Genomic DNA, 27,266 nt, shown 5'->3' with positions numbered 1-27,266 from the left:
TTGACCTAGCCCTTTCTTGTGCTCCTGCTCCAATTGATGTAAGTCTTCAGTTAGTTTTTTTATTTCTTCCCTTGTTTCCCTTTTCCTCCTTACTCCCATTTTTATTAGAATCCCCCTAATATAGGCCTTATGGGCCTCCCACAGGGAGGACCCGGCGATCTCTCCTGTGTCATTTGTTAGAAAGTATTGTTTTAACTCCTGTTCTACAATTCTTATGTTTGTTTCATCCTGAATTAGGTCTTCGTTTAATCTCCATGCTATTGGAGTTCTTTGGGTATTAGAGACATTCAATTCCATAGTAACTGGGGCATGATCCGACAGTGTTATGGCCCCTATTTTGGGTTCCGCGGCTCTATTAAGGAGTGAGTGGTCAATCCAGATGTAGTCAATCCTGGAGTACGTCCCGTGCACTGGGGAGTAGAACGAGTAATCCCTCAATTTAGGATTCATTATCCTCCATAAGTCCACCAGTTGGCAGGAGTGAAACTTTCTTTGTAATTTTCTCAGGTTCCCGTTCATCTTCCCCAGCGCATGCGACGTACTGTCTACCTCCGGCTCCATACAGAGGTTTAGATCCCCCATCAGAACCACACCCCCCCTTTTAAAATCCATTAGTTTTTCCAATGTACTTATTAAAAAACCGCTAGCCTCCTTATTTGGGGCGTATACATTAGCCAATGTACATTGCCATCCCTCAAGGGAGCCTTTCAAGAAGATATACCTTCCACCCGGGTCAATTAATCTCTCCTCCTCTTTAAAGTTTAACCCTTTTGCTATTCCTATTGCCACTCCTCTCGCTCTTTTAGTGAGGGAATCCCCATAGTACCAGTTTGGAAAAGCTTTTGACCACAACTTTATATTAGAACCGTATGTCAAGTGGGTTTCTTGAAGAAACACCACCTCCGCTTTATGTCTCCCCAATTCCTCCAAAATCTTATGTCGTTTCCCGGGCGTATTGAGACCTTTAACATTATAGGTCATAAAATTTAACTTCCTCATCTCATTACTTTTTTCTTAGATTGAAGCCTGTTGACCATTGATTTTTTTCCCCTTCTTTCTTCTTTTCTTTTCCCCTTCCTTTCTTTCCTTCCTTTATCTTTGACTCTGTGCACAGATTACTTTCCCCCCCCCCTCCCCCTCTCCCATCCCTCTCGGCCACCCTTTGGCCCCCCATTCGCCCCGCCCCATGGATTCCATAGAGCGTGTGCGAATCTCTTTTTTTTTTTTTGAGGTGAGATATCGAGCGTGCCCCCTACCCCCTCCTGCGTGATAGTACTAGCAGGAAGGAATAGGCCGGCGTCCACATTGGCTTTCCACTAACTTTTCCCACCGCCCCATCCTCCCCCCCCCGAGTGACCCTTTCTTATATCTCCCTTTCTTACTACCAGCCCACCTCCACCATCCCCCTCCCACCCCCCCCCACCCCCCGAATAGCTCCGGTTACTCTTCCTCCCAACCCGGCAGGTTTGGCTCTTGTATGTCCAGTTTGTCACAGAAATCTTTCAGTTCTTCAGGGAACCTTAGTCTTGCTGATCTTCCGTCTTTATAACCCATTAAACAGGCTGGGAACCCCCAGTTATATTTTACGTTTTGATCTCTCATCTGGGTTAACAAAGGTTTCAGAAGTCTTCTCCTTGCTAACGTCTCAGGCGCAAGGTCTGTAAACACCTGGATCTCCGATCCTTCAAATTTTAGAGGGGGTTTAGATCTCAATTTAGATAGGACTGTCATTTTTTCCTCAAAGAAGCTAAATCTGATTATCACATCTCTAGGCCTCTGAGCTTCTCTATTATATAATCTTCCAACTCGATGGATTCTTTCTATCTTGGGGGACCCTACCGCCCCCTCTCCAAAGAGTGGGCCCAGAATTATGGATGCAATCTTCCTCAGATCCTCTTCCTTATTTTCTGGAACGTAACGGAGTCTTAAGTTTTGTCTTCTGTCTCGATTTTCTTGATCCTCGATCTTATAGAGAATTTTCTTCTGGTTTTGTCTTGAAATTTTTAATTGCTCTTTCAAATTACTCATCTCCAACTCTAATTCATCTGTTCTTTTCTCCGTTGTTTCTACCCTTTCCAGGAGACTCCCAAGATCTGCTCTCACCAGGCCAATTTCTGATTTTATTGCATTCTCCATTTTTTGTAGCATGTCGCTCAGTTCCCCTTTAGAGACAATCTGGACGCTCATTCTACTATCTTCCCCCCGACTCCTTTCCGTCTCGCCTTCCATAAAGGAAGTCTCTCTTGATTGCGTCATCCTTTCTTCACCTTTGTTTGGGGATCCCCTTCTTCTCTGTGTCCTTAATCCTTCTTGAGCTTCTGGGTCCCCCCCTCTTGGACTAGCTCCTTGGGACATATATTGTTTTATTGTACTGCTAGAGGTCTTATCTTTCGGGGTTTTAGATACTCCCCCCTTTCCTGCCTTGGTTGCTGCCTTATTCATCGCTCCCTTCCTCCTTACCCCTCTCGTTTGTACCCCCGTTTTACTTTAACCTAGTCCCTCCGCCCGTTGGAGGGTCTACCAGATATAGGGGGTAGGGACCAATCTTCAAATAACAAACAAAAAAAAAAAAAAAAAAAAAAGGAAGAAGAGGGGGGTGTTCTTAACCCCTAGAGGTCCCTTAAACAGCTCGAACCCCAGACGCCGATCCGCCTGTCCCTCTCCTTACTGCAGCCAGCATGTACCAAAGGATAGCGGTTTTATATCTAGCAGTGACACCGGTTTAGGTCAAAAAAGTGTCCCCAAACATTTGGAAAGTGTCCAACTTTGGAGTCTCACTTCTCCACTTCCAGATTAAGATGTCTATAGTCCATCCATCCTCACTCCTTTATTCAATCCCTCCGGGAGTGTGGCCCTGTGTACCATTCAATTGTGTTTTCCCTTCACGTTATGATTATTAAGAGATGGTATAACAACTCTCCTGTATATGCAGTACACTTTACACTTTTTGCTCATTCACAGTATCCCTTCACCATATCCTTTCTTTCTGCATTAGCTGTGTGGGAATTCCTCTCGTTTAAATCATCAGCAGTAAAACATTGGTATATCTTTACTCTCACTTGTCCCTTTCTGCTCACCTCCGTCCTGCTTCCTGATCAACTCAAGCAATAGGCTTCCAGGGAGGAGAGGCAGAGAACACATACAAGAAAACCAAATGCCTGTACTTTACCGGTATCCTGGGATCGCAATTCTCGTCATAGGGTTGCACTTCCTTTTACCGGAGTCCCCACTCAGGAGGGGTGTAGGGGGGGGGGGGGGAGACAGAGATGAGCCCGACCTCCCGCGCTCGCCGTCCAGCGCTTTGCCTGTGTGCTCGGGCACCTCTCCTACCTCCTCCACAGGTTCGTTCGGCGGCGGTACACGGCGGTGTGCGGTGGTATGTGGCGTGCGGAGACCCGTTCTCCTCCTCCTCTCAGGTCCACTCGTCTGCCACTTCCGGGAGTCTTCCTTCCTGTCCTTCAGCCGTGTCAGGTTTTCTTACACACGGCTCATCACTCTGGGGGGGAGGAGACGAACGGCATGGAGCCCAGGAGCGCCGCCTGACACGCTCTGATCTCTCCCTCCGTGACGGGCGTTACGTCCTCCCGCCCATCCCCCGTCTCATCATCCAGTCTTATCATTCTAATATGGCATATAAAGGGTTCCCAGAGTCTGTGTGTTTTGGGGGACATGGAGCTGAATCCAAAGTAACACCAACCCCAGGGTCCCCAGGCATACAGCTCACAGAGAGCACCATTCCCCCAAATGTTAGGGCCCATAATCGGTGGGCAAGAGGCTTGCGTTCAGTCCCCTCCAATAGCCTCTGTCCCGGGTGAGTCTGTCACAGTGTACATTCTGGAATCAAATATTTTGTGTTCTTTTTGTATACGTGAATAAGGCAGCAAAAGATCTGCCTTGGGTGTGTTTGGGAACACCTCTTCTGCAATATTGGCAGGTAGACAGAAGGCGTTCTCAGATCACCAGTTTACGGACAAACTGGATTGGGTGGGCTAGTGCATTACAGGTATGCATGAATTAAATAAGGAAAAAATGTAGCAGCGCTAATTCATATGTACAATATAAGTGTAAACATTGAAAAACCGAATATAAACCAAATATACAGAGTGATGTATGGTTATGCCTAGAAGCATAACAAATTGAGTAAAAAAGTCCCAAAACATATGTGATTATAAGATAAACACATCCACAATAATGATAGTGTTAGACAAAGTCCGTAGACACAGGTGTGCATAAATGGGTTATAGTCAGTGACGAATTCCTCCACCGCAAACAATGTGCCAACACCACACAAAATGCGCGCTTACCAAGGCAAGCCAGATGAGCTTGCAGCTAAATACCCAGCCAGGGCCTTTATCCAGGGGGGGGGGGGGTTGGAAACGGTACCTCCAGATGGTCGGTATGATGAAAAAGATATATCCAGCAGATAGCCAGGATACCCCGATCAAGCAGGACCCATATGGAGTGGTCAAATGTTACCCAGAATGAAAAAAGCAACCTAAGGATCTTTTCTTCCTTCTGCAGCCCTAGAAGACTGACTTAGGATGGAAGATAGGTCCTGCACCTGGATGAAATGCATGGATGAAATATTGACAATTTCAATTCAAATTCAATTCAATATTTGATAATTCATCTTTGGCTGTCATAGTGTCAGAAACCATGAAATCAGACGGAGACAGAAGTACAGTTAAATCACACTTGTTTAATAATAAAAGTAAATAGAACAAATGTAGCCAAAACATAGCCAGAGTTCAGGAATCTGAACGGATAGTCAGACAAGCCAAACTTTAGGGACACGGAGATAAGCATAGTAAAACAGCAAGCAGGATCTGGAGCCAGAAGGGATGTCAGCCAAGCAAGTCTTTTAACAGGAATGCAGGAGAGCGTCTCTGTGATGTTGACTAAGGCGAGGGCAGAGATCCTCTGGGCTGGACGGCTTAGGTAGGCAGAATTGACAAGCAGGATATCATCAACAGCTGAGTACCTGTGGAGAGATAGGAGCTGGCAATTAGCAGACAGCTGAGCGGCCAGCTCAGAGAACGAAGGGCTGAGCCCAGCCCTGACACATAACTGATAAGCATAGACACCTAACTGTTTAGGACAGCCCTCAAAATTTTCCATTCACCAGGTCCTCCTCCCATTTCTAGATAAATCACCTTTTACACCATCCAAAATAACCTCTAGATTACCTTTTTCTCAACTTCTTTCCAAATACAATCTGGTAGATTCGTGGAGAGAAAGTAACCCAATGAAAAAGAAATTCACTTATTTCTCGCACCCTCATCAAACCTTCACCAGAATAGATCATATTTTTCTAACAATAGGAATGATACCAGAAATTATTGCATCAGATATAATTCCGATTCCGTGGTCTGACCATAATGCAGTATACACTACTATAGCCTCAGCCATACCAAAAGCGCATGACCCAACGTGGTACTTACCGGACATAATGCTCAAACACCCACTACATCAGATGGCCATTGAACAAGCTTTAAAGGAATACATATCAATTAATAATACAACAGACATCTCCCCAATAACACTGTGGGAAGCTCATAAGCCTGTCTTGCGTGGTACAATACAAAGACAAATGGCACTATTTAAACGGGAACGCAAAAATCTAGCAAAAAAACTAGAACTCAATTTTAATGCAGCCTACATATCATTTCAAGATAATCCATCTCAGAGTACAAAATCTCATCTGGAAAAATCTAGATTGGAATACGATCTATTTCTCACTGAGTCAGTTGATAAATCCCTCAAACGCTCCAAACACAATTTCTACATGAATACAAACAAACCAGGTACATATTTGGCTCGGGCATTAAATTCAACTAACAAATCTTTCAAACCAATACGTTTGAAATTATCAAAAAATGTTTACACTTGTAATCCAGTTAAAATAGTCCATAAATTTCACTCACATCTTGCAACTTTATACAAGACAAACAATGAATTTAATCCTACAGAGGCTGAATCCTTCTTCTCAAAAATAACCTTACCTGAGTTATCTCAGAATCAAAAAAACAGTTTGGATGAGCCTATAACTATAGATGAAGTTGCTAACGCCATAAAAGACCTAAAACTTAACAAAAGACCAGGCCCAGACGGCTACTCGGCTTTATACTATAAAACATTCTCAGAAATACTCTCTCCCATTCTCACTGAAACTTTTAACAAACTTGTAGATGGACATTCTTTTCGGCAAGAAACACTAATGGCAATTGTTTGTATGATCCCAAAACCCCTTTCTGATGATACTTCCTGTGTTAATTATCGGCCTATCTCTCTGTTAAACCTCGATATTAAATTATTAGCAAAAATAATAGCAAAACGCCTCAATAGCATTATAGGAAAATTAATACATAGAGATCAAGTAGGCTTCATGCCAAATAGACAGGCAGGCGATAATATACGCAGGGCAGTGTTATTGGCACATATTGCTAAAAAACGGAAAATCCCTTTATGTTTTCTATCTCTCGATATTAAGAGGGCATTTGACACAGTATCCTGGCAATATATGCAATATTCATTACAAAAATGGGGTTTTGGACCCCACTTTTTAACATGGATCAAAGCATTATATAATAAACCCAAAGCCTATATAAAATATGCTGGATACAAATCTGAAGCCTTTAATATCAAAAGAGGTACCCGACAGGGTTGCCCATTATCTCCCTTATTATTTGCCCTTATACTCGAACCCATGGCCCAATACATCAGAACAAACCAAACTATAACTGGCATTGAAGTAGGAGGTATTACACACAAATTATGTATATTTGCAGACGATATATTACTTTTTCTATCATCACCACAGGTCTCTGGTCCTAACTTAATACCAGCTCTTGATGGATTTGCAGCTCTATCCGGCCTTATGATTAATCCTAAGAAATGCCTAGTGCTTAATATTTCACTCACAAACATGGAAGTGATCCCGGCTAGGGCTGCACTCCCATTCACATGGGCAGAAAAATCAATCCCATATCTTGGAATTCTTTTAACAGCATCTTATTCTGACTTATTCTCAACCAATTATCCTCCTGTATTAAGACAGATCACAAATCTAATAAAACAATGGTCGCAACTTCCTTTATCCTGGATAGGGAAGATTAATGCAATCAAAATGACTATTCTACCCAAATTGCTTTATCTATTCAGAGTCCTCCCTATTCCAATTCCTTCCTATTTTTTGAGTATAGTACAAAAAAGAGCAACTTCGTTTATATGGGGCTCTTCTAAACCACGTATACCTATACACACACTACATCGTCCCAAAAATAAAGGAGGCCTGGGATACCCTAATTTTACTAACTACTACAGAGCAGCACATTTGGCCAGTCTGTCCAAATACCATGCAAAACAGGAAATCCCATTATGGGTATTTATAGAGGCTTCAGAAAATGACCCTCTATTAATATCAAATTTATTATGGCTTGATCCTAAAGACCGCTTTAAAATTCATAATCCCATAACTAAACACTTCTTATCTCTCTGGGATAAACTAAAAACCAAATATCAGTTACAATCTCCACACAATCCTCTCCTTTCTTTTATCAGAAATCCGGCCTTTTATCCGGCATGGATCTACCCAAATTCTTTTAAAGCTTGGACAACATCAGGCATTCAGACACTAAATGACTTCATAGCATCTAAATCATTCCTTTCATTCCCATCGCTTAAAGAAAAATATGATCTACCAAACTCTGAGATATTTAGATATCTCCAAATCAAAAATTTCTATACACCATTTCTAAAGGGGGATACACCATTATCCCAATTATCCATTTTTGAATCAATCTGTACAAAAGATCCATTTGCTAAAGGTACAATTTCATCACTTTATAATCAATTATATGGAGTAGCAAATCTTAATAGACCCTCTTACGTTCAGAGGTGGGAGGAGGACCTGGGACGAACTTTAGAAGACACGGACTGGCCTAACATATGGCTCACATCTAAGTCATCTTCACCCAACATCTTAGCACTGGAGACAAATTATAAAGTCCTAACTCGCTGGTACCTTGTACCCGCTAGAGTGGCAAAATATTCACCTAATACCTCAGCTCTTTGTTTTCGAGGATGCCCAGAAATAGGCACATATTTACACATATGGTGGACGTGCCCAGTAATCCAAACCTTCTGGAAGAAAGTCTTCGTGATTGCATCTAAAATATTTAAAAAAATAATACAACCAGATCCATATTTAACTTTACTTAATCTAAAACCGGAATGGTTAACACTCTCTCAATTCAAACTTATGATCCAACTAATAACGGCTGCAAAACAAACAGTGGCCAAGGCATGGAAATCTCCTACATTGGTACTAGCAGAAACAATTCACAGAATGAATAATACAATGTCCCATGCTAAGATGGTAGCCATCGATCAAAATCAAATTCCAAAATTTGAAAAACTTTGGCATCCTTGGATAAAACAACAGTTCCTGTCAAACTTCAATGACTCTGTCCTGTTGCCATGGTAACAGATTAAATGACTTACAGAGACACCCATTCTAAGGCTTCAAAGAGAACTAAAAAGAATAATAAACTGACGAGCGGGACAACCTTGTGGACCATACCTCTACCTTTCAACCCTTTTTCTTCTTTCTCTTTCCTTTTCTCCACCTTACGATTAAAGCTCATTATCAGAATTTATTTGACCTATATACACTCTACTTGTAAACAATATGTATAGTAGGTATAAATCATTGAAATACCTACAAAAGTAACTAAGGAAATGATATATATCTTTAATTTAGGTTTACGTGAACCCAATGTTTAATATTTGAAATTTCATGATATTTACCTATATAAACCCTACTGTAAAACAATGAGCTTACTTTATAGATCCTTGTAAACTTACTTTATAACATTGTATACTCAATAAACTTCTTTTGACAAGGAAAATTTTCCATTCGCCTGCTCACATTAGGGGAGTGGAAATAAGCTGAAGGTGAATGTGGAGCCGCATGGGGGGGGGAGGGGGTGGGCTCCGCCGGCAGGTGGGGTTGAAAAGGAGCTGATTATCCTCCCAGCCTCTGCCCCCTGTCATTCTCTTAGCAGGGCCTGGCATACAGCGGAAGTTGGCAAAGAACTAGATGAGGTGGGGGCGGTGTGGGGAGGAGCGTTGGGCGGGAGCTACCAAAGTTTACTTTTCCTATTAACAAGCTGAGGATACGTTACGCAGACTGCCTAGCAACCAATCACCAGCTTGTTAATAGGAAAAGTTAACTTTGGAAGCTCCCGCTCCCCTGTCCAGTTCTGTGCTCTACTGTAATGCCCTGTATACACGGTCGGACATTGATCGGACATTCCGACAACAAAATCCATGGATTTTTTCCGACGGATGTTGGCTCGAACTTGTCTTGCATACACACGGTCACACAAAGTTGTCGGAAAATCCGATCGTTCTGAACGTGGTGACGTAAAACATGTACGTCAGGACTATAAACGGGGCAGTAGCCAATAGCTCTTAATTTATTCTAAGCATGTGTGGCACTTTGTGTGTCGGATTTGTGTACACACGATCGGAATTTCCGACAACGGATTTTGTTGTCGGAAAATTTTATAGCCTACTCTCAAACTTTGTGTGTCGGAAATTCCGATGGAAAATGTGTGATGGAGCCTACACACGGTCGGAATTTCCGACAACAAGGTCCTATCACACATTTTCCATCGGAAAATCCTATCGTGTGTACAGGGCATTAGTCTCTCTGCATCCTAAATCAGTGAAAGTAATTCTTTGGTTTTAATTTTTTAAAATGCTATATTTAATATAGCATTAAAATATTTACTTAACAAGGCAATAATAATGTGTACAGTGTCTATAGTAGCCAATCTTATTTTATTTATCACAGTCAGATCAATGAAATATGCTTTAAGTTAATGTTGTTAAAGTTGTTGTTATTAATCATTTTTTTTGTAACTTAATTCTGCATAAAACATTTAACCGTGTCATTTCATGAGATAATTTACAAGGGCGTGTTTAGGGGCGGAATAAGGGGCAGGGTAGGGGTTGGGTGGGGCAACTGGTGGCGAGTAACTTGTAAGGCCTGGCTAGTAGCTCAGGACTTGAAGTTTTGAGCCCTGGTTTAGGGTTTTATATATCAAACTTTATATTAAGTGCTTTCCCACGGCAAGAAAAGCCAATGAAAGTGTCACCTGTTTGCATTAACGATTTAAAAAAATATCTTTTAAAATCCCGAGTTTTGTTTTCTTAAAGGAAACTATCACAACATTTATCCCGAGATATGCTTGTTGTGTTATGTTTTTAACTGTGTAGTTTAACTTTTATACATTTTTTGCTTCTATTGGCCTCACTAAACTGTATATACAATACAATGACAGCACCAAGAAAATGTCTAAGATTTCAATGTTTTTTATGATAAAATTGGTTCATAGTAGAATAAACTGTCATGTTAGTCTTTTCTTGAAATCAGGATAACATACTCAAAGAGGCGCTGGGAACTTTTATACTTGCATGTGTAGTCAGATGAAGGAAAACTTCAAATAAACTCAATAGCTCTAGCTAGACGGCTTTCACACAGCCAGGCTTCCCTCAATGGGTACCCAACAGTAGTTCAAACCATAAAATTACAGAAAGGAGCATCAAACCAAAAGTGGATAAAATAATTCAATACAATTTTAATTGTTGGGGGGGGAAAAAAGTCATATTAAAGCATCCAATGCATTTCAGAAGCTATACCACTCCCCCTTCATCAGGGCTCCAATGCATTTCGGAAGCTACACCGGTCCCCCTTATCAGGGCTCAACACAGGGTAAAGCTTGGATGGACTCTGTGAAAACAATGACTTCACAGATCTGTATAAGGAACCTGTATTGAACTCTTTACATGCAGGAACAACCTGATAGCAATTGCTGAGTGGTCCCTGATGAAGGATGAGTGGTATTATTAATTCAATCAAGCCAACTGAAGTTCATGTGAAAAGTTTGTTGGTATTATGTAATGTTCTAGAATTTGTGGTATATACTCATATACATATCTAGACATAATTCTTCATCCGTATTACTATGTTTTAGATTTGTAGCCCTGATGAAGGGGGAGTGGTGTTGGCCATGAAACATGTTGGCAGTTTTTATAACTTTTTTTTTTACCAACAATTACATTTTTCTTGGACCATTTTATCTGGATTTGGTCTGGCACACCTTTCTGTATTTCTGTGTTTTGAGTTTTTCTTGAAAAACGCCCAAAGAGAATATCAGTTACAGAGTCAAAGGAGCTAGAATTTCCTTAGTGATACTCCCACAGTTGTCATTAGAACTTTTTCGTCACAGCCATCCAAAAACCTTCAAAGTACGCCCAGGTATACCTTTTTGCTACGATATTAGAGAATGCCCGGCATGAATATGTAACAAGCATGACATGACTGCTCAGTTTACATTTATATAATGGAAATCTATAAGCACAAATAAGATTTTTAAATGAGTTCTTCATATTGGCTATATTATTTATTTGTCTGCTTTTTCCCTCTAGGAAAAACTACCAAAAATGTCTCTTAGCAAAGAAGGAGCCCATAAGAAATGGGTGAGCCTAAAAGAAAAGCTGTCCCCCCAAGACTCGGACCAAAGTGAGGCCAACTTAGAGAATGCGGATCCTGAACTTTGTATTCGTCTTCTCCAAATCCCATCTGTGGTGAACTATTCTGGCCTGAAGAAGAGACTGGAGAGTAGTGATGACCAATGGATGGTTCAGTTCCTGGAGCTCAGTGGTCTGGATCTTCTACTTGAGGCCTTGGACAGGCTTTCAGGCAGGGGAGTGTCAAGAATCTCTGATGCTCTTCTACAACTTACTTGCATAAACTGTGTCCGAACACTAATGAATTCCCATAAGGGGATCGAATATATTGTCAATAATGAAGGTTATGTCAGAAAGCTTTCTCAAGGTGAGCTTGTCATATGAACTTTGGTTTGTTCCAATGCCTTTCCATCTTTATCCTCATCTAAAATAACTATATAATGGACTATATAATGGACTAACATGCATCCTAAGTAATGTGTAACTTCTGTCAAGCGGTGGAGCCCACACACTGATTGAAATTTGGCTAGTCTTTGCAGGACTGGACATATTTCAATCAATGCAGTAAGGGGAACTGTGTAAGGTGAGGCAGTATGTGAAGGGCCATCATTGTGAGTGGTGAACCCAAGCTCCAGTAGCGCCTGGAGGAGTACCATGTGCCCTAGATCAGTGGTCATCAACCCTGAACTCAGGGCCCACTAACAGGCCAGGTTTTATATATTATCTTGGGGAGATGCAGACTAGAATACTACAATCACTGAGCAGCAAATGATATCACCTGTGATGTATTTCAGTTATCTTGCAAACCTGACCTGTTAGTGGGCCCTGAGGACAGGGTTGATGACCACTGCCCTAGATGGTTCCTCCCAGGCTCTGAGGATGGGAATTAAAATAATTTGGTGCAAAATAATGGATTGCTATAACAAAAACTTGAAATACTTGCCACACCACGTTTAGACCCAAAACATCTTCTGTAAAGTATATGTAAAACCAATTTTTTTTTATTATTTCATGTTGGATAGTTAAAGATTTAGAATTTCTGGGGTTTTCTTGCTGTGTTTGTTCACACTGGAGAGATTCGCCTTGCACTTCCTGCTACATCTTTGGCACAGCAAGTGAAGGAAAATCTTCCCAACAACACACATACTGAAAGAACAAAATAGACATTGGTCTTTACCCTTTCCTCTTCTACCTAAAACTGTAAAAAAAAGTTTGCCCATTTCTCAAGTTATATTAAAAATAACTCTATATGAATGGTTTGCTTTAGTAAGGAAAAACCATTGGCAAAACAACTTCTACATGTATTCCCTTAAATTCAGCATCATCCATCCATAAAACAACTGTGTCAGCGAGGATCAAGGGATGATTTGCCTAAGGCAGTGAAAGCAAATCTTGGCACCCCAGATGTTTTGGAACAACATTTCCCATGATGCCCATGCACTCTGCAGTGTAGTTGAGCATCATGGGAAATGTAGTTCCAAAACCTCTGGGGTGCCAAGGTTCGCCATCACTGGCCTAAGGTAAGATAGCTGGTGCTATGTCCACTGGAAGGGTAAGAGGCTTAAGAAAAATAATAGAACAAATATGTTGTATGTTGGTGTTTCTCCACAGTACCCTGTTACCCAAGGCAAAGGCCCACAAGTACCTTATGGTAAATACACCCTTGATAGACACTATGTATTTTTCCAGTCTGGTTCATTATTATTATGCAACCCAACTTTGCCAAATTGGCCCACTGGATGCTGCCTAGTGGGATCTGCTGAGTAGACACCAGATTCCCCCAACACAGTTCCAATTTTATAGCCTTTCAATGACATATTGAATAATTACTCCTCCTCTTCATTGGTCTTACCCCATAGAGACTTGATTGTATTTGTATTCCTATATAGCTCTGGATACATCCAATGTCATGGTGAAAAAACAAGTGTTTGAACTGATAGCAGCCTTATGTATCTACTCGCCGGAGGGACATGCCTTGGCTTTGGATGCACTCGAGCATTATAAGGTAAATAATTCTGATGATTGACAATCTGAACCCTTCAACTGCCTGCCGATTAGGAAATCCTTGCATGGCTTGTGTGCTCATTTTTTAGGCTTGTCCAGGTATACTGTATATATCATATGATAGGTAGCATGTAGAGAATGGTAGAAGTGACCACATTGAAATACTAGCCATATTCAGATTGTGCTTTCAGGACCTCCTATGGCTCAGTTGTCTTTGGGCAGTCTAAGACAATTTCCATTATCCAGTGACTTTTTATATTTAATCTTTTATTTATCTATTGGTCATTAAAAATATGATTAAAACTGGTCTCCCAGTACATTGAAAAATAAGATCATTTAAGCATTCATTAAGACTTCATATTTTTAAGTCCAGCTAACTTAAAGGGTAAGTTTACCTTTTCACAAAAAATGAAAAGTTGAACTAACTCCCAAATATCCTGGCCACCCCTGCGGACCCCGCTGCACATAGCGGCCATGATGCCCCTGCTGCCAGTGTAGTGGTCCATGCATCATATATATTCTTCAGAGTGAACATGTGACTGTACTGACCAATGAGAAGCGCTTCTTTTTTTCTGGGACACCTTATTGGAAGAAGAAGCCTCAGATGCAGGTCTCTCTGGTCAGCAAGGTCACATGGCTTAACCGACCAATGAGTGCTTGCCATCACAAACATTAGGATGGATATTTCCTCCAGGGCTGTGTATTGTGGTGTATGATGTACAGACTGCTTTACCAGCAGCACAGGGGATTACAGCAGCTATGTGTAGCAGGGGTTCAGAGGGGTGGCCAGGAAATTTAAAGTCGGTTCACTTTTTTTATTTTTCATGAAAAGGTGAACTTACCCTTTTAAAAATGTTTAGCTTCTTGTAATCCACTACATAGAGGGGCTTGACTCCTAGGCCAATCAGGATTAAATTGCTCCGCAGAGAGCTCTCAAACAGCAAGAGGAAGGAGCATGGTAAAGATCTCACCAATATTCTAATGTTTCTTCATCTTCCAATCAGCAAAAAATGGGGTGCTTCCATCCCAGGCTCATTAGTTAGTGACCCACCAAGTTGTGAAGACAGGATCGGGGTGATAGTCTCAGAGCCTGCACCTTTAGAAACAAGTCAGCAGTGTGGCTGCAGAGGCAGCGTTGGCTGATTTTTGGCAGACTGTGTATAACAAAAAGAGAGAGCGTGTCCCTTCTGTGAGTCATTCAGCAGTCTGTGTAGGCTGATCTCTCCTGCTTTTGCGCTAAATTTAGCACATTTGTTAACACCCTCCAGAAAGCTGATGCTCTTGCCGGAAGTACAGCTCAAATATTGCATGCACGTTTATCCCTTGAGTTGGCTGCAGGCAGGGCTGGGACAAGGGGTGCGCAGGAGGGGCAGCTGCCCTGGGCACCGTGGTATCATGGGAGGTGGGGGGGCACCACAAGGAGATTGGGGGGGAGGGGATTTATGTTGGAAGGAGGAATTTGGGTGGCTGCAGGGGATAAATATTGTTCTAGGAGGGGAAATTTGGGGGGTGATTTAGGGGGATTTGTGTTGGGAGGGGGATGGGGGGGAAGAAGAATTGTGCTAGGTGGGGGGAGAAGATGTGTACTAGGAGGGGACATCTTAGGGTTACAGGATTTGTGCTAGAAGGGATGAATTTGCGTTGTTTTTATTTATTTTTTTTTTGGGGGGGGGTTGTGCTGACATGGGGGTTTTCAGCAGGGGGGTGGATTTTTACAGGGAGGAGGTGGAATTTATGCTTTGGGGGTAAGTATGCAGATTAGTGTTCAGTGTTTTGTGGGGAGATTTTTGCTGTCACATAATGCTCATATATCTTGGGGGGGGGGGGGGTCGCAGTTTGGCATGTTCGCCCTGGGCTCTAGATGACCTTGTCTTGACACTGGTTGCAGGTAGTAAATATAACATATTCATATCAAATAATTATAATTATTGTTACTATTTCTGATTAGAGAAAAAAAAAAAAACTATGCATGTGTATGTACTATATATATCTTATTCCTGATCATAGTAAAATCAATACAAACATAGACTACATGCCTTTCATTCAGGAAGCACAGCATAAATATGTAATGGACATATTAAGCCGCCTTGTCTACATATGTGTTTATGTATCTACAAATTATAGAGCGGGAGAAATGATTCTCGCATTCTGTAGAACATCCTTCTCTTTGTAAAACATTTATTTCCAGCCTGGCGCTTTCTTTGTTTCCTCATGCGATGTCTGTGTACTGTATAAATAGCTGTACACAGAGGAGCAGAGCGAAAGCAGCAAAACATGAATAAATGAATTAACACATTTATTATGTTACTGCTTATTATACTCTATAAATTGAAACCTGGGATTACTAAACGCAATCTAATTAAATGCAACATGTGTTTTGATTCATAAATTGAGCTTTTTTTTTTTTTTTGTTCTGCGCTGGGATTCGGTGAAATCTGCAAGACAAAACAAAACAAACCGGCTGGCAGCCATAGGGAATGAATGTTTGTAGAAGACTTTTTTTTACAATGACTTTCCTTTAACTTCCTCAGATGGGAAAGAGGGACACCTATTCGCACAAAGTATGCAGGTAGAGAACACACCGCCACTCCCACTGCACCCCAGTTTCATAGGTCATGAACCCCCAACTTTGGACCACTGAACACTTCTTTTGTGTTGCAGTAGGTTATTGCTTATGCGTTATTTTGCCCCTTACAATGCATTTGTTTTGAATAGACTGGTAACAACTACAAGGAAAGTTTGAACAGCCCTGAATATTATTCGCTGCATATGTGCATTTTTAAATGACCACAATATACCACAGTGAGTGGTTGCAGAAACGTGTGTTATACCATATCTCCCAACCTTCTGAGATGGGAATGAGGGACACCTATCAGCAAAAGTATGCAGGCATAGGACACACCCCTTGCCACGCCCCCTTAAAGGAGAATTGTACAAAGTGCTTTTTTTTTACCACTACTATTCCTTTATATTGGCTTTTGGAATTTACAAATGCAACAATTTTGAAATCAGATGAAAGGTTTAGCGCTGGAAACCACTTTTTGATAGATACAAAGTGCATTTTATATACATCTATATAGATCAGACAAAAATGAGAAGAAATGAGGGACAGAGGGACATTGCTCCAAATCAGGGACAGTCCCTCGAAATCAGGGACAGTTGGGAGCTATGGTTATACCACATTGTACCATAACCCAATAGTGTAACTAGAGCAACAGTGTGATTAAAGTTTTTTTTCAGCACTACATCTTCTTCGTACTACCTGTGACCATACACAGAAAACTTAGAGCCAAGTCAGAGAAATGTCGGGTGACTCATTGCTATTGGGTGCCGGCATTCAAGGAGCTCATCCCAGCCCACTCGATCATGCAAGCAACAGGTAGGACGCCACACACCAGGGATAGGGTTGCCACCTCATCCCTTTAAAACCAAATGCATATTAAAGCGGAAGTAAACCCATCGATAAAACAGTTTCATTTACGGCACGTGCAGGAAATGTAACACTCTCATTGGTTGTGCTCTCAACCAAACTGTCAAACTATCCAATGGCTGGTGTCATAACTGATCACATGTGCAGCATCATGGCAGTTGTAGATTAAACAGAGGCAAAGATGGTAGCTTTCTTGGCTGAAAACGATAGCGGGGTTTACTTACGCTTTAATTACACAGGTTCTGTGGCTGATTAAGGTGGTAATTAAACTTACTTGGTGCCTTATCTGTATTAAATTAGCCTTAGAACCTGTGTAATTCATATGTGTTTGGGTTTAAAGGGATGAGGTGGCAACTCTAACCAGGGAACAGGCCAGTTATGAGATAGTGAAAAGTGGCTTCAGGCTTAATCCTTTAAAGTCACGCTCCACTGACCCATTTCACACCGCCCACCACCACTCTATGACTAAGCCCAGTGGGCAAGGCAAAATGCATCAGAGGGGAGTAGTCTATAAGGAGTTAGGCTGAAGCCACTTTTCACTATCTCCTAGTCAGGCCGTTCCCTGGTGTGTGGTGTCCTACAGTGCATTGCAGTGCAGTGGAAGGCATCCAATGGATTGCTTTCCACTGCACTGCGCTGAAAAAAGTACTGCTTCCAGGATTTTTTGTCAGCTGAAGTTAGAAGCTGATTGGCTACCATGCAATGCTACACCCGATTTTGCACTTTCCAGTTACAGTAAATCAACCCCAATGTGTCCTTGTTCTGTAGCCTTCAGGAATCCACATCACATATTTCCAGGAGGCAACAGTAGCAGGGATTCACGATGGTGAGTGGGTGGATCTAATGCATGTTATTGGGGCCAGGTGCGTAAATCCAGAAGAGGCAGCTGGTTCCCAATGACTAAGGAGGACCAAGGTGAGATCAACGGCTTGCAGAAGGACAACACTGAATTTGTTGTTCAGGTGAGTATGTGAAGTGAAGTTTCATCTTTAAAGCTGAGTTCCTGGAATTCAGCTCTTTTGTAAAAAAAAGTGAAGGCACATTAAAAATTAAGTCCAAGGAGGTGCATAATATCTCATGAATATCTCTATTATTTATCTGGCAGCCTGACATTGATTCTTTAGGTCTAAGCATCTTCAACAGTAGAGTAGCTGCAGCTTCTATTCTTGCCCTTTTCTCCACCTGCCCAATCACAGAAGCCTTTGTATTGTGAACTTATTCACAAAATACAAAGGCTTCTCTGAATGGGCAGTAAGGAAGGGTCGGGACAACTTCTCTGTATTGTGTGAACTTATTCACAAAATACAAAGGTTTCTCTGGGCAGTAAGGAAAGGGCGGGCACATCTTCTCTGTATGCCTCTTTCTTCTCTCACAGCCCTGAGTGTCTTGCATATCCTCCTACAGAGCCATAAATCTATCAGATATAAATAATAGAGATAAGTTCAGGAGATGTTGTGCACCTCCTTGGACTTAACTCCCAGTGTGCCTTCGCTTGGTACAAATTGGCTGAATTCCTGGAATTCAGCTTTAATCTACATAACTATGAAAATACAAAGTTTTGAATAGCGTGTAGAAGGATTGGTTCGGAGTGTGGGATCAAGTTTGGAACCCCATTTAGGTTCCTTTTGCTGTCCTTCTCCCTGCTGGGGACATTTACTCTCCCTATTTTTTCTAGGGACCATTGTCGATAGTGTGCCGAAATCCAACATTTTCAATTGTCACAGAACAAAATGTGAGAAAACGTGTTCCTATATGGACAACTGTTCTGGTCACGACTGTCTAATGCCCCGTACACACGGTCGGATTTTCCGATGGAAAATGTCCGATCGGAGCGTGTTGTCGGAAATTCTGACCGTATGTGGGCTCCATCGGACATTTTCCATCGGATTTTCCGACACACAAAGTTGGAGAGCAGGAGATAAAATTTTCCGACAACAAAATCCGTTGTCGGAAATTCCGATCGTGTGTACACAAATCCGACGGACAAAGTGCCACGCATGCTCAGAATAAATAAAGAGATGAAAGCTATTGGCCACTGCCCCGTTCATAGTCCCGACGTACGTGTTTTACGTCACCACGTTTAGAACGATTGGATTTTCCGACAACTTTGTGTGACCGTGTGTATGCAAGACAAGTTTGAGCCAACATCCATCGGAAAAAATCCTAGGATTTTGTTGTCGGAATGTCCGAACAAAGTCCGACCGTGTGTACGGGGCATAAGAGGGAATTTCCTCTTACTTTGGAAAGATTTGCTCTTCCATGTTGAGTCGCCAGAACAGAAGTCAAAGGAAATCTCCCCAATGGGACACAGACCAAAAAAAAGACAAAAAAATCCCCCAAAAAACAACAAAACTGATAAAGGGTTTTATCGAAAACTGAAAAAAATTGTTGTGGATAGAACCACACTTTAAAGCTGAATATTTGCATTCTTGCAAAGCCTAGTCATTTTTATTATATCTAGCTGGGGCTACTTCAGGAAAATGATCCGTGGCCTTGAATTAATGCCGGTCCTTCATTTTTTAAATTAAATATATTACTTTAAGCATGATGTCCGCTGGCTCATAGTGTATTATCTAATTACAGTCACTATGTGCCATTCTCCAAACCATAGCTCCCTGAGCACACTTGTATGCAGAGTGACTTCTTCCCTTGTAAAATTATCATTTTTATTGTAATTGGTTTTCAGATATATACGCTGCTTGTTAATTAATTGGGGAATACTGCTCCGATGCCTATGTAAATTAGATATGGAATGTTATCAAATATGATGTTTGCTGAATAAATACTACTTCTTCAAATAAGAAAAAATAAAAAAATAAAAATTACAAGATTAAAGTAATTCTAAAATCATGACATGTCAAACATGTTATACTTACCTGCTTATTAATATGGGGGCACTTGAGGAGCAGGCTCGTTCCCGTCGAGCTGTGCTCTGTGTGCCCATTCACAAACAAAGCGCATCTCGCCCCCCCGCTCTCTCCTCATTGGCTCACTGGCTGTGATTGACAACAGCAGGAGTCAATGGCTCCCGATGCTGTGTGAGCCAATGAGGACATAGAGACTCTTATGTAAACTACACAGAGCACTGTACATAGGGAGCGATCTGTCAGTTTCTCACCCCTGCTAAGCAGGGGTGAGAAACCAAGATCTATTTTAAAAGCAGCACACTTCACACACATTACACAGTTAGGCACACATTTAACGCCTTAATCGCCCTACGTGTTAACCCCTCCCATGCCAATGTCATTAGTACAGTGACAGTGTATAGTAAGAGCACTGATTGCTATATTAAAGTGGTTGTACACCCTGTACAACCACTTTTACCTACAGGTAAGCCTATATTAAAGCTTACCTGTAGGTGCTGGAAATATCTGCTAAACCTCCACGGTTTAGGAGATATTTACAAAAAAGCCATGCGCCGATGTCTACGGCGCATGCGCACTTTAGAAAGGGCAGATCGTGCCGTTTCTAAAGGGGTCATGCCGTGACTGGCGACTCCGGCCAGTCACAGAGCTGGAGTTCGCGGCCCCCGGAAGGAGGAGGGGTAAAGATGGACGCTCGCTGCTAGTGGGGACAGCGGTGACATCGCAGGCTTCGGTTTCAGGTAAGTGACACATAATGGGCTACTATGCGATGCATAGTAGCCCATTATGCTTTACCTTTGCAGGGAAATAAAGAGGAAGTAAAACCCATCAGAGTTTACTTCCTCTTTAATGTTGCTGGTGATGTCAGTGACAGTTAGTAAGTTCCCTTCCAGCGTCAGTTAGGTTCAGGCTACCCGCCGCACTAACACAGTCCCATTATAAATCTCTGATTATCGCCATTAGTAGTATTAAAAAATACAAATATAAAAATTCCAGTATATATATATATATATATATATATATATATATATATTACACACCATAGTTTGTAGACACTAACTTTCACACAAACCAATCAATATACACTTATTGTGATTTTTTTTTTTTAATCAAAAACATGTAGCAGATTACATTTTAGCCAAAATTTATGAAGAAATTTTATTTTTATATTTTTTTATTGGATATATTTTATAGCAGAAAGTAAACTTTTTTTTTTTTTCAAAATTTTCGGTCTTTTTTAATTTTATATCGCAAAAAATGAAAAACTCAGTGGTGATCAAATACCACCAAAAGAAAGCTCTATGTGTGTGAAAAGAATGATATACGTTTTGTTTGGGTAAGTTGTTGCATGACCGCACAATTACCAGTTCAAGTAGCGCAGTGCCGGAAGTAACCTTCCAGAGACAAAGTGGTTAAATAAAGTCCATTAAAAAACACTGTGGCATAAAGTTCCCACTATAGCAGCATCAGCTGTCTCTCTTCCAAGCAGGATCTAGGAAGGCTCCCACCAGCAAACCATGTAAAAACAAAAAGGAGAGAAAAGCACCACTAAATGCTAAGTGTAGCATTTATTAAAACATATTTATGAAATGAAAAACAGTAAATATGCGTTCAAATTTACAAGATATTAAAAAGCGTATCGATAAATCTCCAGCAGGGGGCAACCTTCCAGGTGGTCAATGGTGAGGAAAGGTGGTTGGAACCAGGAAGTAAACCATAGACATGTGCACAGCCGAAAAATTTGTTCATTTTCGTTTCATTCGTCTTATATTTATTTTTTTTTTAGTTTTTCGGGTCATTCGTTCTGATCGAAATTCTAAAATTCTAAAATCCGAAAAAAGGAAAGAAAATCTGAAAATTTGAAAGAACGAAAATTCAAAAAGATAACTAACTAATAATAACAAACTATTAAATTACAGGTATTGGAATTTCCTTTCGTATTTGTCTGTTAGTCAACATAACAAATACAAATTTATCCGTAGTTATGAATTATTCGAATGGAACGGAACAAATAAATAATAATAATAACAATAATAACCGCCAAAGTTGAAAGGAAATTCCAATACCTGTAATTTAATAGCTCGTAATAGTTAAGTTATTATTAGTTAGTTATTATATCAGATTTTTAAATTTTTCGGGTTTTCCAATTTTCATTCTTATTTTTGTTCTTTTGAATTTTCGTTCTTATTTTCAGATTTTCGAATTTCCGAATTTTACAATATTTGAATTTACGAATAATTGGAAAAATTTGTTAAACGGATTTTCGTAAATTCTGATATTTACGAATTAGTCGAAATATGTTAAAAAAAACTAATTTGGGAACGAAACGAATGTCTAGTAAACCAGGTAAACACAAGGAAGAGCCAACAGAGACAGCAGACTGTCTATGCATATCACATGGATGAGAACAACTGAGGACAACAAGGAAGCGTTGTAGGCCCACAAGATGGCCATGATGACAGTAGAATAGAAGAATCTGGTCGGCCGCACATCCAATAAAAACACTTTTATTTAGACCTATTCAAGAAAGACTCTCTACACTACATTCAAGAGAACATAGCACTCCAGCTGACGCGTTTCACGCCAACATCAGCGCTTAGGCATAGCTAGTGCTGATGTTGGCATGAAACGCATAAGCTGGAGTGCAATGTTTCCTTCAATGTAGTGTGGAGAGTCTTTCTTGAATATGTCTAAATAAAAGTGATTTTTTTTAGATGTGCGGCCAACCAGATTCTTCTCTTCTACTGTCAAGCCTGTGATGAACAGGGCCAGCACCTGCCAGCGTGCAGTGGAGGTGATATATGTGGAAACCAACCTAGAGCGTTGATTATCCTCTGTCCTGTGACGTTAATAGGCATGGTTATGCGTTGTGGGGCGTGGACCCTTTGTCAAACCGCAAGGACACAGAGGAAACAATTGTTTTCTTTGTGTCCCATTCACACTGCAATGTAGCCTAGGCATTTTATTGCAGCTTATCACGCTGTGTGTACATTTTGTGCACTTAAAATAAAGTTTGTACAAAACAAAAAAAAGGGAGCCTGCGGGATGTGCTGAATCGTGCGCCTCACTGCCCCCTACTGCAGAGAGCTGCCAGAGAGGTGAATCGCTCTCCATTCTTGTGTGAATTCACCCTTTTCACAGGTTTTTACCCCCTTCCTGACCAGGCCATTTTTTGCGATACGGCACTGTGTTACTTTAACTGACAATAGCGTGGTCTGTACCCAAATAGCATTTTTGTCCTGGTTTTCCACAAATAGAGCTTTCTTTTGGTGGTCTTTTATTTTTTGCACTATAAACAAAAAAAGACCAACAATTTAAAAAAAAAAAAAAAAAAAACAATATTTTTTACTTTCTGTTATAAAACATATCCGATAAAAAGATGTAAAAAAAAAAAAATTAATCAATTTAGGGCAATATGTATTCTACTACATATTACATATAAAATCCTAATAATCGTATATTGATTGATTTGCACAAAAGTTAGTGCCTACAAACTATGGGATGTTTTTATTTATTTATTTTTCACTAGTAATGGGGGCGATCAGTGACTTATAGCGGGACTGCGATATTGCGGTGGGGAAAGCGGACACTTTTTGGGGACCAGTGACACTAATACAGTGGTGATCAGTGCTAAAAAAAAAAGATGCACTGTCACTGTACTAAGGACATTGGCTGGGAAGGGGTTAACTGGGGCGATCAAAGGGTTAAATGTATGTCTAGGTCAGGGATATGCAATTAGCGGACCTCCAGCTGTTGCAGAACTACAAGTCCCATGAAGCATAGCAAGACTCTAACAGCCACAAGTATGATACCCAGAGGCATGATGGGACTTGTAGTTTTGCAACAGCTGGAGGTCCGCTAATTGCATATCCCTGGTCTAGGCTGTGCTTACTCACTGTGTGGAAGGTGCTTAGACTAGGGGAAGGCAAAGATCCACAGAAACACAGGATCAAAGCCTTCCCTGCTGACAGAATGACAATCTGCCTTGTTTACATGGACAGACTGCCGTTCTGCTTGTGTCCCGAACAATCGGTGGGTCCAATCACAGCGGGAGCGGGTCGCCGGCGGCGTGCACGCACCCCAGACCCGGAAGTGTCAGATCTCATACTAGGTATGTGATTTGGCACAATGTAAGCGGGGCGGTCACTAAGCGGTTAATGACACCTCTGCGCATCCGCTAAGCCATGCATCAAAACAGATAGTTTCGTAGCACCATGCGTTTTTGTGTGGCGTGATTTCGCGAAAGGGTCAGGGGCTTCTTTAGGATGTTTCTCACACATAGGGCTGTCTATCAAAATGACATGCGCAAAGATGCGTGCGCTCCATTCTACCTGCATGCTGTATACAGAGTCGTACACAGAGTATAGGCCCAAATTAATTATTATTTTGTGATTGAAAGTCTGCTCTCCTATTGTATCTGATGTCCTTTTAAAATATTTTTTATCACTGAAAAGAAGGGAAAAAAAAAAAAAAAGAGAGAGAGAAAATCCTTTTTAACATAATGATAGAGCTTCACAGAAGATTTCCTTTCCACTAACAGGCAGTGAAGAACCAGCAATATCGATTTAGTGTCATTATGAGCGAGCTTTCAGCCACGGATAATGTTCCCTACATGGTCACGCTGCTCAGCGTCATCAACGCCATCATTTTCGGAACGGAAGAGCTGAGGATTCGTGTGCAGCTGAGGAACGAAATTATAGGTAATAATTCTGCAAAAATAACATTTATTCATGCTTTCCCCCTCATTGGGAAATATATGGGATACATATTTAATGTTGTCTTATACAGGGCTAATGTTTACTAAGGTAAGATTAGAAGGAGAAAACCGCTGTGAGGCCCAAAGCCGAGGTATAAAACTATGAAAGAAGTGGAGGTGTTCTCTTTAGAGAAACTTAAAGGTGAACTCCGGGCACCAAAGCTTTTATTTGAATATACACTATATTACCAAAAGTATTGGGACGCCTGCCTTTACATGCACATGAACTTTAATGGTATCCCAGTCTTAGTCCCTAGGGTTCAATATTGAGTTGGCCCACCCTTTGCAGCTATAACAGCTTCAACTCTTCTGGGAAGGCTGTCCACAAGGTTTAGGAGTGTGTCTATGGGAATGTTTAATCAATCTACCAGAAGCACATTTCTGAGGTCAGGCACTGATGTTGGAAGCGCTGTGCGGGCGCTTTTAACCCTTTTTTTTGGCCGCCAGCGGGTGTTAAAAGCACTGAAAAGTGCCGCTTTAACAGCGGCGCTTTATCTCTAAAGCCCCCGCCTCAGCGTGAAAGTAGGCTAATGCCGCGTACACACGATCGGATTTTCCGACAGGAAATGTTGGATGTGAGCTTGTTGGCGGTAAGTCCGACCGTGTGTATGCTCCATCGGACATTCGTTGCCAGACTTTCCGCCAACAAATGTTGGCTATCATGTCTTCAAATTTTCCGCCAACAAATGAGTGTTGTCGGATTGTCCGAGTGTGTGTACACAAGTCCGTCGGACAAAAGTCCAAAGTACAAACACGCATGCTCGGAAACAGAAGCGATCGGTCTTGTAAACTAGCGGGCGTAATGGAGAATTAACATTCATGACGTGGCAAATTATGAAATCTCCAAATGCAGCGCACAATTCTCTTCTTCTTTAATGGGATAATAATGAAGCTGCTTTGCTGGTGATACTGATGGAGTTATTGCAAACAAATTTTCAAAGGCTTTTTTTTTCTAGTGATGTCAAGAATAATATTATTATGTTTGTTTATTTATTTTTTTTATTTGGGCAAGTTACCACAACACCATTATCCTGTAGTTTATAAGATTAAAGATACAACTATGTTGGTGTCCCTTGTTAATTTTACATTGTATTTTTTTTAAATCTAACTGACTACTCCCAAACTGTCATTTTGAAGTAAAACACATAGCCAATTATTATTCTACACAATATTTTTATTGTACATTTAAAAAAATAAATTACACATGCTATCTGCCAATAGAACTTAACCAAAAAGTGCATTCTATGCATCCAAAAATATACCAAATCCAATCATTATTATTCAACCAAAAAAATAATTTCAAAGCAATAACTCCAAAGCCAATAATAAATAACACGTTATCTCCTCTGACCGGTTGACGAATGGCCGTTCAAAAATGAACTGCAAAGCACGAACTGAAAAGCGCTAAATGAAAAACGTGAAAAGAAAAGCGTGAATCAACACTCGCCAAACTTCTACTAACAAAAAATTGGCAGAAGGAGCCCAAAGGGTGGCGCTAAAGAGCTGGAAAAAAACACGTAGTACGTCACTACGTTCGTAATTGTTGGCCAACATTTGTGTGACCGTGTGTATGCAAGACAAGTTGGAGCCAATACCCTTCGAACAAAATTCGGAAAATCCGATCGTGTGTACGAGGCATAAGGCTCCATTCACACTTGAACGACTCCAAAGTTGCGCCGACTTTTGAGTGCAACTTTGACACAACTTTGGATGGGTGCAACTTGGATACGACTTTGTCTTTGACCAGTGATAATGGACAACTGTTGCACACAAGTTGCATTGTATAACATTCAGGTACAACTTTCATGCAACTTCTGAGGGTTAACATTGAAGTCTATGGCCCTCAAGTTGCATGAAATTTGGACCAAAGTAGTGCTTGAACTACTTTGAAATCGCTGCAACTTATCACTCGCATATATTAATGGCTATCGTTGGAAAACATGGGGAATGACTTGTTCAAAGTTGCATGACAAGTCGCACAGGTGTGAATGGAGCTTAAGTTCTACATAAAATTTCACTACTGCTGAAGTGAACACCAATGGGGGGGGGGGGGGGTTAAAAAAGCACTGCCAATAACCAGTGATAAAGGGGGGGGTGGTTAAATAGCACTGCAGTCACCAACACAAATACTGGCGGTTATTATTGGGGTCACTGACATTATTGCTAGGGATTAGTATTAGGGTCACTGATACTATTCCTGAGGGTTATTATTGTGCCCACTGGCACCAATGCTGGGGGTTATCATTGCAATTACTGACACCAGTGCTGGAGGGGGTTTTTTTGTTGCATCCACTAACATTTATTATGACTTTCTCTTTAGTATTCATTGCGGTATGTTGCAAAAAATACCCCAGGACCAAAATGTTTAGATGTTGAGGTGCGTTAATGGCCACCTAACTCAACACAGTGCACCTTAACATATTTAAATGTGCTGCTATTATGTGACCCTTTGGAAGTGTCAGGGACCACATTTGAGGGCTGCTATTATTTTCAAGTTGACCACCACTTATCTTCAGTGAATTCGGAAAGAATTCACAGCGCTTCACCTTTTCCACATTTTGCTACCCGCTTTCCCCAACTTGCTGATGCCCCGACTTAGTTGGGGTAGGCAGAACACTTTGGTGGGGGTGGGTCAGCCACACCTCTTGACCTTTTACCTCTGGGGGACACGCCT

The 27,266-nt window shown here is 41.1% G+C and overlaps 1 protein-coding gene across 3 annotated transcripts in view; it reads left to right on the top strand.

Annotated features, from left to right (window-relative positions):
• The window catches only part of INF2 (inverted formin 2), a 159,661-nt gene that overhangs the window by 57,921 nt on the left and 74,474 nt on the right, over positions 1–27,266 (top strand). For all 3 annotated transcript variants that reach the window (XM_073609961.1, XM_073609960.1, XM_073609962.1), the window contains exons 2-4: positions 11,497–11,905; positions 13,428–13,543; positions 24,377–24,536. In XM_073609961.1, coding sequence (XP_073466062.1) covers positions 11,497–11,905; positions 13,428–13,543; positions 24,377–24,536 — 685 coding nt within the window. The remainder of the gene's footprint in view (positions 1–11,496; positions 11,906–13,427; positions 13,544–24,376; positions 24,537–27,266) is intronic.

This window comes from Aquarana catesbeiana, linkage group LG13 (assembly GCF_042186555.1).
Source record: "Aquarana catesbeiana isolate 2022-GZ linkage group LG13, ASM4218655v1, whole genome shotgun sequence".
NCBI classification, from domain to species: Eukaryota; Metazoa; Chordata; class Amphibia; order Anura; family Ranidae; genus Aquarana; species Aquarana catesbeiana.
Note: the sequence above shows the minus strand (reverse complement) of the source record. Positions and strands in the feature narration are given on the sequence as shown.